The 21275-nt window shown below is 47.3% G+C and overlaps 1 protein-coding gene across 3 annotated transcripts in view; it reads right to left on the bottom strand.

Annotated features, from left to right (window-relative positions):
* The window catches only part of SFSWAP (splicing factor SWAP), a 194198-nt gene extending 174826 nt beyond the window's left edge, over positions 1 to 19372 (bottom strand). Inside the window, exons 1-4 of one of the 3 annotated variants that reach the window (XM_073557039.1) lie at positions 19090 to 19228; positions 15309 to 15445; positions 14729 to 14898; positions 14063 to 14203 (exon numbers count right to left, since the gene is read on the bottom strand). In XM_073557039.1, the coding sequence (XP_073413140.1) occupies positions 14063 to 14203; positions 14729 to 14898; positions 15309 to 15364 (367 nt within the window). In that variant the 5' untranslated portion in view covers positions 15365 to 15445; positions 19090 to 19228. Of the gene's footprint in view, positions 1 to 14062; positions 14204 to 14728; positions 14899 to 15308; positions 15446 to 19089 lie in introns of all 3 variants that reach the window. The other 2 variants (XM_073557037.1, XM_073557038.1) reach the window with 2 other exon arrangements.
* Between the last annotated feature and the right edge of the window lie 1903 nt (positions 19373 to 21275).

The raw sequence follows: 21275 nt of genomic DNA on the forward strand, positions 1-21275 counted from the left end.
AAAAAAGGTTAGCTCCTCCTCCGCAGTGTACACCCCACCGACCGGCAGGGAATTCCTCAGTTAGTGAGAAAGCAGTAGGAGAAGTAACAGAATAGATTGAAAAACAGAACAGACAACTCAACTGTAAATAACCAACAAACATAAGGACAGGAGTTGTAGAACTTGGGAGGGTGCTGTGTCCCCCAATGAAGGCTCCGAGAAACAGATTTTACGGTAAGCAACTTAAAAATCCTGTTTTCTCGTTCGCCTTATTGGGGGACACAGAGACCATGGGACGTCCCAAAGCAGTCCCTGGGGTGGGAAACAAACTTCCATCAGGCCAGCGGACTCACCACCGCCGCCTGCAGAATCCTTCTACCTAGGCTGGCTTCCGCCGAAGCGTAGGTGTGGACTCTGCAGCATTTCACAAACGTGTGAACCGATGAGCAGGATGCAGCTTTGCAAAGCTGCAGCACAGAAGCTCTGTGGCGTACCGCCCAGGAGGCACCCACTGCCCGAGTAGAGTGGGCCCTGATCCCGGAGGGGCTCCGCGACGCTTAACTCGGTAGGCTTCCAAAATTGCCGATTTGATCCAGCGAGCAACAGTGGCCTTTGACGCCGGGAGACCTTTCCGCGCCCCGTCTGGAATAATGAAAAGCGACTGTCTTTCGGAAGGGAGTCGTCCTAGACAGATAGACCCTTATCGCCCTAACCAGATCCAGCTTGTTGAAGGACCGCTCTCGGGAATGAGCGGGACTCGGACAGAAGGACGGCAGAACGATCTCCTCCTTGAGGTGAAACGAAGACACCACCTTCGGATGGAAAGAGGGCAGGGGCTGTAGAACCACCTTATCATGGTGAAGTACCAGGAAGGGAGATTGGCAAGAAAGAGCTGCCAATTCCGACACGCGCCGGACGGAAGTGATGGCCACCAGAAAGGCTACCTTCAAAGAAAGGAGAGAAAGGGAAATATCTCTGATAGGTTCAAAGGGAGGACCTTGCAGAACCCCTAGAACCAGATTAAGGTCCCATGGATCCACGGGCGCCCGGTACGGCGGAACCGTGTGAGCCACGCCCTGAAGAAAGGTCTTGACCTGAGGACAGGAAGCCAATGTCTTTTGAAACAAAATGGACAGTGCCGAAACCTGACCTTTCAAGGAACTGAGGGCAAGCCCCGCATCCAGTCCTGCCTGAAGAAACGCTAGGATTGAAGGGAGCGAAAAAGACATGGGCGCGAAGCCATAGGACTCACACCAAGTGAAATAGGCCTTCCAAGTACGGTAGTAGATCTTGGAAGAAGATGGCTTTCTGGCTCGGATCATGGCCTGAATTACTTGGTTGGAAAATCCTGCTTATTTCAAAACCTCGGTCTCAACAGCAACGCCGTTAAAATGAGCGGCCGAGAATTGGGGTGGCAAATCGGACCTTGAGACAGCAGATCTGTTCTGTCTGGAAGCTTCCAGGGGGCGTCCGCGAGAAGGTTGACAATGTCCGCGAACCAAGACCTTCTGGGCCAATTCGGGGCAAGGAGAATGACTGGAATTCCTTCTGCCTTGATCTTCTTCAACAGCTTGGGCAGAAGAGGCAGGGGAGGGAACAGGTAGGGGAGTTCGAACTGCGACCAAGGAACGGCCAGAGTGTCGGCGCCCACTGCCAGAGTGTCTCGAGACCTGGAAACAAACTGTGGGACTTTCCTGTTGAGGCGAGACGCCAGGAGGTCTACGTCCGGGGTGCCCCACCGACGGAAGAGCAGAAGAAACACCTCCGGATGTAGGGACCACTCCCCCGCCGCGAGGCCCTCCCGGCTGAGAAAATCGGCGGCCCAGTTGTCTACGCCGGGAATGTGTAACGCGGAGATTGTCGGAACGGAGATCTCCGCCCAAAGAAGAATCTTGGACACCTCCGCCAGAGCTGAGACACTCTGTGTCCCCCCTTGGCGGTTGACATACGCCACCGCTGTGGCATTGTCTGTCTGAATCCGGACAGGCAGTCCCTTGAGGAGTTTCTCCCAGTGAACGAGAGCCAGATGGATCGCTCGAATCTCTAGGACGTTGATCGGCAGAGCTGAATCCCGATCCGACCATCGGCCCTGAACCGTGTGGTTGCGGAACACTGCCCCCCAGCCGAGGAGACTGGCATCTGCTGTTACTATCTGCCAGTGAATGGGAAGAAAGGAACGACCCGATAGAATGAGAGACGACGTCAACCACCAGTTGAGGGACCGCTTGATCCGGTATGAAAGATGAACAGGGCAATCCAGGGACAGAGGCGATCTGTTCCACCTCGACAGAATGGCCTGCAGGAGAGGTCTGGCGTGAAATTGGACAAAGGGAACTGCCTCTATCGCCGCCACCATCTTTCCCAGGACCCTCATGGCTTTACGGAGGGACGGGAGTCGTGTGATCTGCAGCGATCGTACTTCCTGCTGCAGGGAGAGAATCTTCTCTTGTGGGAGAAAGACCCTTGACCGACGAGTGTCGAACCGTAGGCCGCCTAGAAAGACCAGAGGTTGGGTAGGAATCAGAGAGGACTTTTTCCTGTTGATGATCCACCCGAAATTGGAAAGAGTGTCCAAGACGATTGACAAACTTTGGTGAGCCTGTTGAAATGAGGGAGCTTTGATCAGAATATCTTCGAGGTACGGGAAAAGAACGAGACCTCTGACCTTCAATGAAGCCAACAACGCAGCCATGATCTTAGTGAAGACTCTGGGAGCGGTGGCAAGACCGAAGGGCAGTGCGACGAACTGGTAGTGGTTCTGCCGAATCGCGAGACGCAGTAACTTCTGATGTCCGGAGAAAATTGGAACATGTAAATAGGCATCTTGGATGTCTATTGAGCACATGAAATCCTGCTCCTCCATGGAAGCGATGACCGAGCGAAGCGACTCCATGCGGAAGTGGCGAAGGCGGACCCTCTTGTTGAGCGGCTTGAGAACCAAGATGGGTCGAGCTGCGCCTTTTTTTTTTTCGGCACTACAAACAGGTTCGAATAGAACCTTGTGAAGCGCTCCGATTCGGGAAAGGGCACAATCACCCCGGAACTGAGGAGAGAGGCGATAGCCGTAGAGAACCCCGAGATCAAGGCTGGATCTTTTGGAGGCTGGGATTCGAAGAAACGATCCCGTGGAAGAGAGACGAACTCTATCTTGTATCCTGGGGATACGACCTCCCTGACCCAAGCTTCCTCTACAGAGGCCAGCCAAACGTCCCTGAAGGAAGCCGATCTCCCAATTGGAAGGACCCCTCGAGTGCCCGACGATAGTCATGCTGAAGTAGACCGTCCAGATCTAGATCTGGACGGTCTGCCCTGGGAAGAGTGGGATCACCAGGAAGGAGTGGGTCTGAAGGAAACTTTCTATCCTGGCGAGCCTGCGGTCTCTGTTGGCTGGAGTTGTCTGCCGTATTGAAACGGCGGAAAGCCCGAAAGGGTCGAAACTGACGCCTTAGTGGAGGACTGCGAGGCTTGGACTGAGGGAGGAGTGAACTCATGCCTCCAGAGGCGTCCTTAATAATCTGGTCCGATTGGGACCCAAGGAGGCGCACCCCCTGAAAAGGCAGGTTAGTGAGGGACTTTTTAGAAGACAAGTCCGCTTGCCAGGCCTTTAGCCAAATTGTACGTCGAATTGCAACTACGTTGCTTGACGCCTGAACTGCGCAGGATGCGGCATCCAAGGAAGCGGAAAGAAGATAGACCCCCGCATGGAAGATCTGATTGGCGAGATCGGCCAAACGCTCCGGTTGCGCTTTATCCAAGATGCCCTGACGAAGGTAGTCTGCCCATGTGGCTATGGCCTTTGCTGCCCAGGAAGAAGCCAAGCTTGGACATACCGCCGCTGAAGCCGCTTCGAAGGCAGACTTCGCCAGGGATTCTATAATCCTGTCATTAGAATCCTTTAGGGACGCCACACCTGAAAGCGGGAGAACCGTATTATTGGAAAGCCTGGACACGGGCGGATCCACCGAGGGAGAAGCAGACCAGTTGTCTGTGAGCTCCTTAGCGAATGGATAGAGTACGCCGAGACGCTTTCCTCTTTGAAAGCGTCTGGTCGGATCCTCTCTTTCCCTGGTAAAAATCTTTCCAAACTCGGAATGGAAAGGAAATACCCTGGAGGGAGTTTCTGCCCGTCTGAACGAAACCTCCTGATCTGAGGATTTCGCAGGGGAGTCAGCAATATCGAAGGTATGATGGATCGCTGCAATGAGGTTCTGCACTGTGAACTTCATGTTTGCATCCTGGTCTGAATCCAGCTATAAAATCCCCTCAGATGACCTGTCCGAAAGCGCTTCACCTGACTCGGGAGAGGAGGCCCGAGTGGGAGGCGGCTGAGAAGGGCTATGCGGTGAGATGGGGCGAGGAGAGGATTCCGGCTGGGTCTTTTGCGACTAACGCTGACTGACTCAGATGGAATAACTTGGGACCTGCTTGGCCCTGCCGAAGAGTCCAGGGGCAACGTATCCAGAACGGTCACCAGGGACTGAGACACCTTGGTGAGGTCTGCCACTGATTGAGATAGAGAGGAGGCCCAGCCAGGCGTGGGGGGGTTCACCCTCACCTGGGGCAGCAGATGGCCCCTGGACGGCGTCAGGCTGAAGTTAGACATAGTGAAAAGCTGAGGTAGTGCCGGAAGGTTGGGGGACAGAGGGCGGAGAAGGGTCAGTCTGCAGTGCAGAGCTACTCACGGTCCGGTGTCCCCAGAAGCGATGCTCTGCGACCTGTCAGTGGATGCGGGTCAGAGCGAAATCCGGCCGACAGACCACCTGAGCGAAAAAACCAGCTGGCAGATGGTGATATCCGGTGACGAGCTGGTGTCCGGCTGACAGGCTGGGAAAATGGCGCCTGCCTGAGAAAGAGCGCGCGTCCAGGAGAGGAGGGAGGGCGGAGCACACCACTGGGTTAAAACTCTCTGCCCTCTGGCCAATAGCGGGCTGGGCAGGTGAAGGACAGGCGGTGGGAGGGCCTGGGAAGAGCGGGAGAGAAGCCCGCTTAGAAGAAAGGGGCGGGGGGCGTGGCCGCGACGATGCGGTAGGCCCGAACTAAAGCCGGGGCCTAAATTAGTTGCGGCGGCCGCCTGTCAGCAGGGGGTCGGCGCGGAGGTCGGAAAAAGGACGCCGCTGCCGCCGGAAGCCGCGTCCAAGGGAAGAAGGAGAGGAAGAGGCCCTGTACTCCCTGTCCCCAGAAAGGGGGGAGGGAAGGGGGGAACGCGGGGGCCAGCAATATGGAGCATGGTGTGCCTATGGGCGTAGGGCGACTGCGAGCGACCGCAGCGCCCGCTCCCTGTGCCATTGAAGAGGCGCACCCCCTGTCCGTCGGGAATGGGCAGCCAGGTAAATAAAAATAAAAAATCCATACTCACCCATCCCCGATCCGTTACCTGGGACTGAAGAACTCCTGCGTCTCATCCAACCGACAGGCTCTGGTAGGCGAGTGGGAGGGAGACTGGCGACAAGGACCCCTGGAGTCGCTGGCACGTCTTGGTGTCGGCGTCCGTCTGGCTGGTCCTGCCGCGGAGAACTGCAAGGATACGGGTTGGCAGTACACGCCGTACTCGCAGACTCCATGTGGGAGTACAGATGTGACTTTTCACTCTGTATCCCTCCGTAGAACCTGTAAAGGAACGACGCACGACGAGGTAGATATGGGTCTAATGAAAGACCCGTGTCCACCTCCTACTGACACTAAGCTAAACTGAGGAATTCCCTGCCGGTCGGTGGGGTGTACACTGCGGAGGAGGAGCTAACCTTTTTTGTGCATAGTGTCAGCCTCCTAGTGGCAGCAGCATACACCCATGGTCTCTGTCCCCCAATAACGAGAAATCATATTTTTTCCACAAAAATGATCTTTTCACCCCAATTTTTATTTTCCCAAGGGTAACAAGACCCTAAAAGTTATTGTGCAATTTGTCCTGAGTACGCTGATACCCCACATGTGGGGGTAAACCACTATTTGGGCGCATGGCAGAGCTCGGAAGGGAAGCAGCGCCATTTGACGTTTTTGGCTGGAATTGAGATCGGACACCATGTTGCGTTTGGAAAACTCCTGATGTACCAAAACAGTGGAAACCCCCCACAAATGACACCATTTTGGAAACTAGACCCCCTAAGGAACTTATCTAGATGTGTGGTGAGCACTTTGACCCCCCCAGTGCTTCACAGAAGTTTATAATGCCCGGGCGTGAAAATAAAAAAATTCGTATTTTTTCCACAAACATGATCTTTTAGTCACCATTTTTTTATTTTCCCAAGGGTACCAGGAGAAATTGGACCCCAAAAGTTGTTGTCCAATTTGTCCTGAGTATGCTGATACCCCATATGTGGGAGAAAACTACTGTATGGGCACACGTCGGGGCTCGGCAGGGAAGTAGTGACGTTTTGGAATGCAGACTTTGATGGAATGGTCTGCGGGTGTCATGTTGCCTTTGGAGAGCCCCTAATGTACCTAAACAGTGGAAACCCCCACAAATGACCCCATTTTGAAAACTAGACCCACTAGGGAACTTATCTAGATGTGAGGTGAGCACTTTGAACCCCCAAGAGCTTCACAGAAGTTTATAATGCCAGGGCATGAAAATAAAAAAAATCGTATTTTTTCCAGAAACATGATCAATTAGTCCCCAATTTTTTCATTTTCCCAAGGGTAACAGGAGAAATTGGACCCCAAAAGTTGTTGTCCAATTTGGCCTGAGTACGCTGACACCCCATATGTGGGAGAAAACTACTGTATGGGCACACGTCGGGGCTCGGAAGGGAAGCAGTGACGTTTTGGAATGCAGACTTTGATGGAATGGTCTGCGGGTGTCATGTGCGTTTGGAGAGCCCCTGATGTACCTAAACTATTGAAACTCCCCACAAGTGACCCCATTTTGGACACTAGACCCCCCCACGGAACTTATCTAGATGTGTGGTGAGCACTTTGAATCCACAAGTGCTTCACAGAAGTTTATAACACTCGGACGTGAAAATAAAAAAATCATTTTTTTCCACAAAAATGATATTTTTGCCCCCAATTTTTTATTTTCCTAAGGGTAACAGGAGAAATTGGACCCCAAAAATTGTTTTGCAATTTGTCCTGAGTAGGTTGATACCCTACATGTGGGGTAAAACACTGTTTGGGCGCATGGCAGAGCTTGGAAGGGAAGGAGCAACATTTGACTTTTTCAACTCAGAATTGGCTGGAATTGAGATCAGACGCCATGTTGCATTTGGAGAGCCCCTGATGTGCCCAAACAGTGGAAACCCCCCAATTATAACTCCAACCCTAACCCCAACACACCCCTAACCCTAACCCTAATCTGAGCCCTAACACTAGCCCTAACCCTAACCCTAGCCCTAATGGGAAAATGGAGATAAATACTTTTTTTTTAATTTTATTATTTTTCCCTAACTAAGGGGGTGATGACGGGGGGTTTGATTTACTATTTATGGCGGTTTTTATATTTGGCAGCTGTCGCACGCTAAAAGACGCTTTTTATTGTAAAAATAGTTTTTGCATCACCACATATTGAGAGCTATTAATTTTTCCGTATTTTAACCCACCGAGTCATGTGAGGTCTTATTTTTTGCGGGACGAGTTGATGTTTTTATTGGTACCATTTTCGGGCACGTGACATTTTTTGATCGCTTTTTATTCCTATTTTTAGGACACAGAATGAACAAAAACCAGCGTTTCATGAATTTCTTTTGGGGGGGTGCGTTTACACCGTTCCGCGTGCGGTAAAATTGATAAAGCGGTTTTATTCTTCGGGTCAGTACGGTTACAGCGATACCTCATTTATGTCATTTTTTTATGTTTTTGTCGGTTTTATGCAATGAAAACTATTTTATATAAAAAATTATTATTTTTGCATCGCTTTATTCTGCGAGCTATAACTTTTTTATTTTTTCGCTGATGATGCTGTGTGGCGGCTCGTTTTTTGTGGGACAAGATGACGTTTTCAGCGGTACCATGGATATTTATATGCGTCTTTTTGATCGCGCGTTATTACACTTTTTGTTTGGCGGTATGATAATAAATCATCATTTTTTGCTTCGTTTTTTATTTTTATTTTTTAAGGGGTTCGCTAAAGGGGTTAACTAATGGGACAGTTTTATAGGGCGGGTCATTACGGACGCGGCGATACCCAATATGTGTACTTTTATTGTTTTTTTTTTATTATTTCCAAAAAATGGATTTATTGGGGGAATATTTTTTTTTTTTTTCTAATTTATTTGGCGATTTTTTTTTAATTATTTTAACACTTTTTTTTAATTTTTTTTTTTACTTTATTAAATAGTCCCAGGTGGGACATCACTGTCCTGTGACAGATCGCTGATCTGTCACATCACAGATCACTGTGACAGATCAGCGATCTGACACAGGCACTGCAGAAGGCTTCCTCATGCCTGCGCTTTGCAGGCACTGAGGAAGCCAGCTTCCTCAGGCCCCCGTCGCCATCTTGGATTCGGGGGCCTGGAGGAAAGGAGCCCCCCGCAGCAGCGCTGCACATTGCGCTGCCGTGGGGGGCTCAGGGAAGCACGGAGGGAGCCCCCTCCCTGCCGATGCTTCCCTTTAACCCCCGGTACACCGCGATCATGTTTGATCGCGGTGTGTAAGGGGTTAACGTGTCGGGGGCGGTCCGTGACCGCCCCTGACACATTGTGCCGGGTGTCAGCTGTGATAATCAGCTGACACCCGGCCGCGATCAGCGGCGCTCACCACGTGGGCGCCGCTGATCGCGCTAGACGTACTATCCCGTCCATGGGCATAGGGGCCCAGGTCCCATGGACGGGATAGTACGGCTCATGTCAGGAAGGGGTTAAGTAACTGTCCAATCAAAATAAAAAAAAAATATTAATCCGATCGGTAAACAGTGTAACGAGAAAAACAATCAAAATGCCAGATTTACAGTCACCGTGGGTTGCAATACAATAACAGGCAAAACATCGCTATCTATACCAAAATGGAATCAATAAAAACATCAGATCGGCTCGGAAGAAAGAAATAGCGTATATACTTGTGTATAAGCCGAACCCCCTAATTTTGCCACAAAAAACTGGGAAAACTTATTGACTCGCGTATAAGCCTAGGGTGGGAAATGCAGCAGTATGATCTCTTGACACCCCTGCTCCCCCGCTGACCCCCGGTATATGACTCGCGTATAAGCCGAGAGGGGGACTTTCAGCCCCAAAAAAATGGTCTTAAAATCTCGGCTTATACGCGAGTATATAAGGTAAGCCCTCACCCAGCTCTAAATCCAGAAAAATGTACCGTATTTTTCGTACTATGAGACGCACTTTTTCCCCAAAAATTTCGGGAGGAAAATGGGAGGTGCGTCTTATAGCCCAAACGCAGACTCTCAGGCTGACTGGGGGGTTGCGGCAGTGATGGAGCAGAACTGGTAGCGGCAGAGGTGTGGCAATGCTGAGGCTCGGTGTTGGCGGTGCGAAATGCATTGTTGGTTTACCTGCAGCCATCTTCCATAAGCTGTGGGCCACCGGAGGCGACGAGTGTGCAGATTGAGATCTCGGCAGCCGTCGGCTTCAAGAAAATGACCGCCGGAGGCTGCGCATGCGCAGATTGCGATCTGGGTGGCCATTTTCCTGAAGCCGAGGGCCACAGAGACCTCAATCTGCGCACGCGTGGCTTAAGGAAGATGGCTGCCAAGAAACCCGTGATGCACTCGGCTCTGCTCGCCATAGACACCGGCCGCGTCTACCACCATCATCCTGAGGAAGGGACCCTGCTCTATGCTCTGCCTCACCGCTGACACCGGACCTGCAGCATCGCACCCTAGGACTGCAGCATTGCCCCACTTCTTTCGCCGCCGGCATCCTGAGGAAGGGAACATGCATCTTGTGACCCCGCTCTACCACCGCCGGCCCTTAGGTAAGATACCTTAAATTTGGACAATAAGTTGGACCCCCATCTGATAAATTTGGAGTGCGTCTTATGGTCAGAAAAATATTGCAGACTCTACAGGTCTTGGAAAATGGCACCTTTTTTTTCAAACTTTGGATTTTTTTTCAGTACTTAAATAAAAAAAGAACTTATACATGCTTGGTATCTACGAACTGATAAAAACCTGGAGAATCCTAAAGGGCCTTTTACACTAAGCAACGCACCAGCGATAACGATAGCGATCCGACCAGGCATAGATCGCTGTTGTGTCGTTACGTGATCGCTAGATAGCTTTCAAACAGTCCACTCTCGTCAACGACTCTAGAGAGATCAGCGATCTGCATAGCGACCTCGTTGCTCGTTGAGTACCTTTCACATTACTAAACAAAAAACGATTCAGACCTCGGTGGGCGTGCTTCAGCGTTTAATTTACAACGCCCCCCAAAGCGCCGATTGGTGGTCACCGCTGCGCTGTCATTTGCCGGCGGCGTCATTAAAGAGGACGTAATAGCGTTACAGTTTAAATCTCTGGAGCGCCGTGGTTAGCTTCTAAACCAGCATTTTTCTCCCTAGAGACAAAAGTGCATTTTTGGTTAGATTTCGCTATTCGTCCTTCAGCAACCCTCTTGAAGAATCATCATCGTTGGTTTTTTTCAAATACCTGAGGCGTTCCAGCGTTGTCTTTTATAGCTTTTTTGTCAGATACATTTCGCACATTGTCAGCGCTGTAAAGACCAATAGGGAAGAGGAGGCGTGGCCGGTAAGTCACGCCTGTGTCGCTGAGCCATGCGTCGTTATTGACGTCGCTCATCGTTTTTAAAGCTTCAAACACAACGATAATTACTGAACAGCGGGACGTCAGCGATGGAAAAATGTACCTGCACATTCGAGCACGATCAGCGATAGCCGACGGGGGGTCTGGTCGCTGCTACCTTTCACACTTAACGAGATCGCTAGCGTGATCGCTGTCGCGTCACAATATCGGTGTCGCTTGAGCGATATCACTAGCGATCTCGCTTAGTGTAAAACCCCCTTAAGGGAAGTTCAGTTTGACCACATAGTGAACAAGGTAGACAAAATTCCCAAGAAATAATTGTGGAATTGTACTTTTTTTTTTTTTTTGCAATTTCACCGCACTTGGACTTTTTTTCCCTCGTTTTCTGGAACAGTATACAGTTAAACCAATGGTGTCGTTCAAAAGTACAACTCGTCCAGCAAAAAAAAAAAAAAAATACTCAAGGCCACATTGACGGAACAATAAAAATAAACAAAGTTATTGCTCTGTGAAGAATGGGAGAAAAATAACAAAATGCAGAAAACCCCAAGGTCGTGAAGGGGTTAAAATATCAATTTTTGTGGGTGACAATCCTTTTAGGTTTTTCCACCTGACAAATTTGCCTTTTGAAGCCTAACACTATGTTATACCTAGACATACATCCTTTCTGAATGTCTGATAAATGAAAATATTCTACTTTCAGGCAGTTCAATCATAAGGGGAAATATATTTGCACCTACAAATAAAAGTTTACTTTCTTAACTCTGTGTAAATTCTGTTTTATCATCCCTCCCATCAAGATAATTTAGTACAAGCACACTTAGGATCGTTAGGACATTTAGAAGAGTGCTCATCTATTTCCCCAACTTCTATAGACTAAAGCCCCCATCACACACAGCGAGATCGCTAGCGAGATTGCTGCTGAGTCACAAGTTTTGTGACGCAACAGCGATCTCACCAGCGATCTCGCTGTGTATGACATGTATCAGCAACCGCCCCACCCCCCCCCCCCACGCCAAGTATCGCTGATCGAGCTCGAATGCCCTTGACATTTTTTTGATCGTTGGTCTCCCGCTGGCAGTGAGAGGCCATCGATCAGCAAGCTGTTATCCAAGGTAAACCGCGGGTAACTAAGTGCACACGTCGCTTAGTTACCCGCTGTGTACCTTGGATACCAGCGTGCTGGCGCTGGGAGCTGGTATCCAAGGTAAACAGTGGGTAAATGAGTGCCGCGCGCGCTTACTTACCCGATATTTACCTTGGATACCAGCTCCCAGCACGAGCATGCTGGTATCCAAGGTAAACAACAGGTAACTAAGCGACGCACACGTTTGTTACCCACGTCGTCGCTGGTCCTGATCGCTGGTGAGATCTGCCTGTTTGGCAGCTCACCAGCGATCCTGACCAGGTCATATCGTTGTCAGGATCGCTGGTGCGTCGCTATGTGTGACGGGGGCTTAAGGAGTTGCAGCCCACATACTAAACCACTGCTCTGTGGAAATCCTCCCCCGTTGTGGATCCAACCATTATAACTCCTAATAATTTAAAGAACAGTTCTGCAGCTATCTTGAATGAAATGGATGTGCATTTGCCTGACCTATGCTCCATTCATTGTCTTTGCTGGAAATTGCCGAGCGGCATTGCTTCGCTTTCTCCTGCCGCACAAACACAATGAATGGAGCCGATATCGAATAAGAATACTTCTACTTCATTAAAGACAGTGCTGCAGAGACAGGTTCCAGAACACGTTATCAGGATTGTGGGTATGTAGGAGGGGAATCCCAGCAATCAGTAGGTTATTTCTTATTCAAAGGATAAGGGATTGCTGGGAAGAAACGCAGTTTAAGCTAATAAATAAACTGTGTTCCAAATTATTATGCAAAAAGAGTTTAGGAGTGATAAGGTTAGAATTTTTTTGTTTGTCATTTAAACTCATTGATGGTGATGTGTGTCAGGGTTCTTTATATCACTAAAAGCAATTGCAGATACCTGTGCAAATTAGTTTGGCAGGTGTGTCCAAATAAAGGCAAGACTACTTAAGAAGGCTGTTCCATATTATTAAGCAGTCTACATTTTTTGCCAAAATGGGAAAGAAAAAGGATGGGTCGGCTGCTGAGAAGCAACAAATTGTGGAGTATTTAGGTCAAGGCATGACTACAATCAACATTGCCAAGACACTTCATCGTGATCATCGCACAATCAAGAAGTATGTCGCTGATTCCCAGCACACACGTGTGCGTGCTGATAAGGAAAAATTGAGGACTCTTTCCAACAGGCAATTGCGTCAGGTTAAAAGAGCAGCTGCAAAAATGCCTTGTCATAGCAGCAGACAAGTTCTTGAAGCTGCTGGTGCCTCCAATGTCCCCCGAACAACAAGATGCAGGGTCCTTCAGAGGTTTGCAGTTGTGCATAAGCCATCCTGTCGACCACCTCTATCCACTGCACACAAGCAGAAACGGCTCCAGTAGGCCAAATGATACATGAAGACTGACTTCCAAACTGTTTTGTTCACCGATGAGTGCCGTGCAATGCTCGATGGTCCAGATGGATGGAGTGGAGGATGGCTGGTTGATGGACACCCTATGAAAACACGGCTAAGGCGCCAACAAGGAGGAGGTGGAGTAATGTTTTGGGCTGGAATCATGGGGAGAGAGATTGTCGGCCCCTTTAGGATCCCTGAAGGGGTAAAGATGAACTCCATAATCTATGTGGAGTTTCTAAAACAGCACTTCCTGCCATGGTTCAAGAGGAAGAACCGTGCTTTCCGCAGCAAGATCATTTTCATGCATGATAATGCACCGTCTCATGCTGCAAATAACACATCTGCATCTCTGGCTGCTATGGGCATAAAAGAGGACAAACTTATGGTGTGGCCACCATCTTCCCCTGACCTGAACCCCATTGAGAACCTCTGGAGCATCATCAAAAGGAGTGTCTATGATGGCGGGAGGCAGTTCACATCTAAGCAACAGCTCTGGGAGGGTATTCTGTCCACATGCAAAACAATTGATGAACAAACCATCCAAAAACTGACAAATTCAATGGACGAGAGTGTTCAGAAGCTTCTTTCGAACAAGGGGTCCTATGTGCAAATGTAACATCACCTAGAATAAAGTTTTGACTTGAAAACTGTTTGATTTCATTTTGTAATAAGCTGAATGCTTATAATTTCACAATTGACCATTTTTTGTTCAAAATAAAAAGGTTGAAAACTCTGCTGTGCATAATAATTTGGAACATGCATTTTGAGTGTTTCTTATTTTTAAAAATATACTGTTTTCATAGGCAGTTTGTTCAAAAACATTGCAATTATACTAGAATATTAGATGACTGGAAAATAACAATGACTGCAATTCATATAGGTAATTTAGAGAAAATGAGGAAATATTTTTTGCACAATAATTTGGAACACAGTGTACATATATCAAATACCTTTGTCATCTTTGCCTTTTTGCGGATCTTCTTCCTCTGTGGGTTGTGAAGGATCGTAATAGTCACTTTTGTATTGGAAGCCGACAGTGTTATACATCCCATCCTCTGCCAGGGCTTCACTTAGCCGCTTATATTCTTCCTCTTGAAGGAAAATAGCAACATATTAAAAATAATACAAAAATAAAAAACACAAGTCATGCTTCAGCTGCTTGAAAGGCCATTATCCCTCAGATATTGCCAATGGTCATGTAGAAATATATTCACATTAATGAACAGGAGAAAAGGCAATCTACTATTCCTGACAAGTGAAACTGGTAGCATACATGCAGGACAAAGTTCAGGATTCTGAAGGTTTGTCTGCGACTCGTGGCTTTTTCTCTCTACAATAATTAAGTAAAGCGAGTATATTCCAGTGCACAGATAAGCTGGGACAAAGCAGTCTCTACAAAAATATATATAAAAAAAAAAATTAAAATAAAATAACTATCCTGCGGTCCTCATTCAGAGAGCTGTTTTCCATTCCATTGGAACTGTCAAATAGATAATATCAGAAAGAGTGAGTATAAAATAATCAGAGATTTTAGTCAAATTTATATACTGTACAGTTTTACTCTAAAGGAAGGGTTGGAGTTATAGTAAGGGACGGGTGTGTAGATAGTGATGTACCTTGCCTCGCTTCCTCTTCCAGCAAGTCCGTATGCAACGCTAAATACCTCTCTTCATCACATAAGGCCTCTATTCGAGCCTCCTCCTCGGATAAATTATAATTTCGGTTCCACGAGTTGTGCTCTGCGTCATATTCAGAAAGGTCATGGAGGTGACCACGTCCATCATACCTGCAACACGAAAGAAATGGTCAGTACAATGTGAATCAAACGCCAATTCTCCATATGAGAACTTACCTGTCTACTCTGCCCTGTCACAAAGCAGACCCACAAAAGAGGTCTTACAATCACTCTGGAGATTGAGTCCCTCTAACTTAACTCTTTAGAGTCTGGACATTTAGCTGTACATTGTGTAGATTGCTCTATCAATGTAAAACTTAACATGTCTATCTTGTCTGGCTCCTTTAAGAATAGATCAGATTCCCAAAATGTCAGCTGGCAATCTATTAGAAGCTCTTACCTTATGATGGTTTTTTTAACCAATTATGTAATCAAATGTAAACTTTTTACTTATGTTTTGCTTCTGAGGGGAATCTGGACACTTCTAATTTACATTCACACGAACCCGAACACATAAATACCTATCCGTAAGAACCAAAGGCTGGAAATTTTCTCGCTTCTTTCTGCTAGTCCGCATCTCTCAGCAGAAATCTTCGCCGCAGAAACGTGGATCCCTTGGTGGTATAAGCATGGCTAGGCTCGGCCCTTAGCCAAATGGCTGAGGAAATAAGTTCTGGTTATGTAGTAGAGAGACACACACATACATGGCAAAAACATACATATGTACTTTAAGGAGGCTTTACAGAAGTATACTGCAGAGCAGTAAGTGGGTTCTAGCAGCGCTACAGGCAGAAGGCCGATCATAAAGCACAATAAACTGGCAGTGATCGCTGCAGAAAAGAGATCTCTATGTGAAGATGAAGGTAGAAAATTATGCACAAAAAGCCTCCTTAATATACAACGTGATTAACTTAATTGAACGACTGCTTTAGTGTTTTCACTGAAAAATGCCATAAACCTATTAAGTCGGCACTGCCACCTAATAGTGTTTATACCATGTAAATCATGCACTTAAAGTGTACGTCCCATATCATTTACCCTTTAGACTTAAGGAGATGGGACCTAACTAGCCAAGCCTGCCATATCCTCCATTACAATCTGTCCAACCACTGCTGTGCATTAAGCTGCAAAGATGCATGAAAAGAGCTGAAAATCCTGGGCCCGTCTTCTCAGTCTCCATATCCAGTATGTGGCTGGGTGCAGTGCCCGCGGAAGACAGCTGTTACCCTAAAGGCGCGCCATCAGAGGATGAAACAGCTCTTACAATCTCTCAGGATGATAATGACTGTATAGGTTCTAGGACAACAACAAAAATTATATCCGTTGTGTAGTAACGCCATGTACCTACACTGACAAATCAAGCTTTGAAGTCACAAGCAAATGTGGCTCAGTGGTTAGCACTTTGCAGCGCTGGGGTCCTGGGTTCAAATCCCACCATGGACAACATCTGTGAGGAGTTTGTATGTTCTCCCCGTGATTGCGTAGGTTTCCTACCACACTCCAAAGACATACTGATAGGGAATCTAGATTGTGAGTCCCAATGGGGACAGTGATGATTGTCTGTGAAGCATTGCAGAATGAGGCATCAAAGCTCGATTTCTCAGCGTCGGTACATTAGAGTTCTACAGGTATCATTTTTATTGTTGTATCAGACCTATCCAGACATGCTAGCACAGTGGTCCCCAACCTTTCTGACCTAGAGAGCCACATTCAGCTCTGAGAGAGGGTCGCGAGCCACATCCAGGTACTGCCCCCCTCACAATAGTGGCAACCAGAGCCCCCATTACAGGTATAACATAACCAAAGCTTTTCCACAGAAATCCCCAAGATCCAGTGATCTCCACAATACTCCCATTCAGCATTCTCCCATCCAGCACTCCCAACACAAAATAACATCCAGCTTCAGGCACCACCACTCACAGGTAGTATCATCCTGTCTCCAGCGTACCATACTTAAATTATCTCTAAACCCCTAAGACCAGTATATGTGCATCCAGCTCTGCTCTTCTGTGCTGACTACTCACAAAACTCGCCATTTTGAGACGTGCTCCCAATACCTGTTTGCTAGACCTGGAGCTAATGTGGCTCCTGAGCTACAGGTTTGGGACCCCTGTGCTAGCAGTTTCAGTAGTAAAGTCACCCTTTAGAGGGGACCCTCAGAGACTTGAGTCTCTATTACAAAGAAGCACATACAGTTACTAATGAATTATACAACAGACTTGGCATACGACTAAATACAAGCTTGAATTTGACATCAACAATGTAGGAGGCACACTTTAAGAACATAGGTATAAAGTAGGTAGGCTTTAACAAAGCATCTGGAATCTTTTTCACATAAAAATCAAGTTGGAAAGTTATGGTAACTTTATTAAGGGCACACAGTAAAGTTATCAAACCAAGTGTCAGTAGATCTTCATAAGAAAAAGATTCCGTCCCTTTACCCCATCCGACACATTAAGGACAAAAACAAGTGTCGCCCCAGGACACAATCTGACAGTCCATCGATGAAGAACTCTCTCCTATACAGGGCTGAAAATAAAAGCAGTGAGTTAGTGTGAAACCGAGCTCAATATAGGCAGGAGTCCTGCACTGAAAAGGTTAAAGGAGACCAGTCCTAGCTCTAAAATTCAAGAAGTTTAATCCATTCAGTTAGCCCATGCCAAGTAAGACTGTCCTGGCGTGATTGTGATGGAGCTTTCTCAGAACTACTCATACTTTCCTGATGAACCACCAATGAACAAATGTATCTTGCCCCAATATATTTCCCCTGATGCATATAAAGCATAATCTAATCATCAGAAAATTACATTTTATCAGTTAGAAACAAAACAACAACATGCATAGAAAAGAAGGGGTTTAGACGTTATGCCCCAATCTTGGAGAAATGGCTACTGTCTTCTACAGTGTGAGAAGGAGCATATATGGAGGCTTGATAACTACACGGTTGTAGCTCCTCGCACAAAAATAAACACTTCAGGGACGTCTAGTCGTCCACAGAGGACAGTGCGGCTTCTCCACAGGTGTCGTAGTGTACAAAGTCCTAGCTCCAGCACTAGACCATCCGCAGGGGGAGCGGTGCTGGATACATCTACAATCTTTCCAACATTTCTCACCAACAAACTGTTATCAATGGAATAATTGTGACTGTCCAAGTTAAATATAATTTATAGACACCGGGCTTATATAAGTATTCTCTATTATCGTGTGAAACCCCCACGCTGTTCTTTTAGGACGCCCCCTGCGTTGATCAGGGCTCTGACATGCAGACGAGCTGCTTTCTTCAGGTCTACCTTTGGAAAGCTGCAGGCGCTCAGAGCCATACGACTAAAGAACCAGCATGCAGAAGTCAGTTTACCCTGTTCATAGCAAGACTCCTGCTATACCAAACTCTGCTGCTCGCCCAGTTCACTAGTAGACAGGCCTGCAGCCACCCCAGGCACACACCCCCCAGGGTGCACATACATCTGTATGAAGAAAAGGGATGGGCAGTACTGAGGAACGGGAATGCATGGCGATACGTTTAACCCTATAAAATACACTTAAGAGTCAGTGATAAGCAGTCATAGAGGAGCGCTTAGGAAGCAACCCAGGGGCAGACAAAAATGTCAGGTCTCCACCGCAGCTCCAGCCGAAAACCTCCAATGTCGGATGGGAGCAATGAGAAAATGGAAACGGTCTTAGGAGCGCAGGAAAGAGATGGGGTTAAACCACAACGCGTTTCGACGGAGAATCTGTCTTGATCAGGTGGAACTTCCACCTGATGAAGACAGATTCACCGTCGAAACCCGTTGTGGTTTAACCCCATCTCTTGTCTGAGTCTCTTTCCTGCGCTCCTAAGACCGTTTCCATTTTCTCATATAAAATACACTTGTCTCACGGCAGCAGCACTTTATGGAAAACAGTTTTATACACAGTCCGGCCGTATAAGGAAAGGTGTCATACCCAGAGCTGGGCCAGGATGACTGGTGGGGTCACCCAATATACACACTGATCTTGTGTTAGACAACGGCGGTAATCGCCCCGTGCAGGCCACAGTACAAGGCTGCAGTGGGCCACCATGGAGGTCTGCAGCACATCTGGAAATTATGGGGTCCAAGCAATCTGCCGTCTCCTCTCTTTCCAGGCAGGCTCAGACACAGGAGACCCCACTGAGCCGGCCACCGGGGGCAATCTGCGCTGCCTGTGTCTGGGCACACACACACTCCAGGCCTGTCCACAGCGGAGGAGCCACAGCAGCCGCTGAAGACATAACTCCCATTAGATTAGTGAACGGTAAACAATCGACATAAGAGACCAACCGACCTATCGATCTGAATGCGCGAGTCTCCCATCCACGGGATGAGGTGCCGCCCGTGCTCGTGGTACAAGGCCTTCTCATCGTCCCGGAACACTTTACAGGCATAGCCGAACACCAGGAGCTCCGCCGCCGGGCCTGTCTTCACGCTGCTCTTCTTCCGTGCTTTACCGGAGAACATGACAACCGGCCACGGCCTACAGACAGACACCAGGCCTCCGTCACTGCAGCGCCGCGCTGCTCAAGATGGAGAGACGCGCACTTCCGCTTCTACCTCGCCGCAGATTCGACAATCTTCACATCAGAACTCTTTGATTAAAAAAATAAATAAATAAATTTTATGTACGTGTATTGGGTTTAGCCTTAGCCCGTTGTAAAATAAAACGATCTATTCAGCGCATTTTGGTTTTATTTATTTTCATGCGAAAGTGCTATTAAGGAAATAAAGGTATCTCCGCTGTGCTCAGCCTGTGTCTGGGGGCGGGGGAGGCTGCGGTGTCGGGAGTCCCCAGTGGGGTGTTGTGAGTCGCCCATGTTTGGTGCGTTATCTGCGGGTCTCTGACGTATCAGGCTGTGTGCCCACTGTCAGGAAATGGCGGCGTTTTCGATGCAGCATATGTTGGTTGTGGCTGAAGCTCTGCGTTCCAATCACGCAGTTCAATTGAGCCTGTCAGCAGGATTGTGCCCAGTAACCTACAGGCATTGTCAGGTCGGCGCCATTATATGTGTCCTGTTCTGCTGGTTTCAGCTTTTTACAATTCTGACCACTGTCCCTTTATGAGGTCATACCTCCGGAACGCTTCCATGGATCCCGGTGATTCTGATATTGTTTCCTCGTGACATATTGTACTTCATGTTAGTGGTAAAACTTGCCTTTATTTGTGAAAAAAATGGAAATTTGGCAAATTCCACGATTTTCAAACTTAATTTTTATGCCCATAAATCACAGAGCTATGGCACACAAAATAGTTAATATTTCACATATGTTTACATCAGCACAATATTGTTTTGTTAGGAAGTTATAAGGGTTAAAAGTTGACCAGCGATTTCTCATTTTTACACCACCATTTTATTTTTGCGGACCACATCACATTTGAAGCCACTTTGAGGGGTCTATATGATAGAAAATACCCAAAAGTGACACCATTCTAAAAACTGCACCCCTCAAGGTGCTCAAAACCACATTCAATAAGTTTATTAACCCTTCAGATGCTGCACAGGAATTTTTGGAATGTGGAAGGAAAAAAATAAACATTTAACTTTTCTTTCACAAAAATTTTACTTTAGACCTAATTTTTTTTACTTTCATAACAGTAACAAGAGCAATTTCTCCTGAGCATGCCGATACCCCATATGTGGGGGAAATCTACTGTTTCGGCGCACGGCAGAGCTCAGAAAGGAAGGAGCTCCATTTCACTTTTTGAATGCAAAATTTGATGGAATAATTAACGGTCACCATTTTGTGTTTGGAGAGCCCCTGATGTGCCCAAACAGTGGAAACCCCCAACAAGTGTCATCATTTTGGAAACTAGACACATTAGGGAACTTATTTAGATGTGTATTGAGCACCTTGAACCCACAGGTGCTTAGCAGAAGTTTATAGCCTAGAGCCGTGGAAATAAAAAAAAATCACATTTTTCCCCAAATAAATCTTTTTAGCTCCATATTTTGCATTTTCATAAGGGTAAAAGGAGAAATTGCTCCATACAATTTGTTGTGCCATTTCTCCTGAGTGCACCGATACCCCATATGTGGGGGAAAACCACTCTTTGCGCACACGGCAGGGCATTGGAAGGGAAGGGAAGGAGAGTCATTTGATGTTTTGAATGCAAAATTTGAAGGAATAATTAGCGGGCACTATTTTGCATTTGGAGAGCCCCTGATGTGCCCAAACAGTGGCAATCCCCCACAAGTGACACCATTTTGGAAACTAGACCCCTTTGGGACATTATCTAGATGTGTTTTGAGCACCTTGAACCTCCAGGTTCTTCACAGAAGTTTATAACATTAAGCCATAAAAATTTTTAAAAAATCTAATTTTTCCCACAAAAATCTTTTTTAGCTACACATTTTGTATTTTCACAAGGGCAAAAGGAGAAAATGGACCCCAAAGTTTGTTGTGCAATTTCTCCTGAGATCACCGATACCCCATATGTTGCCAAAAACTGCTTTTGAGGCACAGTGCAAAGCTCAG

The sequence above is a fragment of the Dendrobates tinctorius genome, unplaced genomic scaffold (assembly GCF_039654945.1).
Source record: "Dendrobates tinctorius isolate UK_male_01 unplaced genomic scaffold, ASM3965494v1 ptg000243l, whole genome shotgun sequence".
In the NCBI taxonomy this organism is placed as follows: Eukaryota; Metazoa; Chordata; class Amphibia; order Anura; family Dendrobatidae; genus Dendrobates; species Dendrobates tinctorius.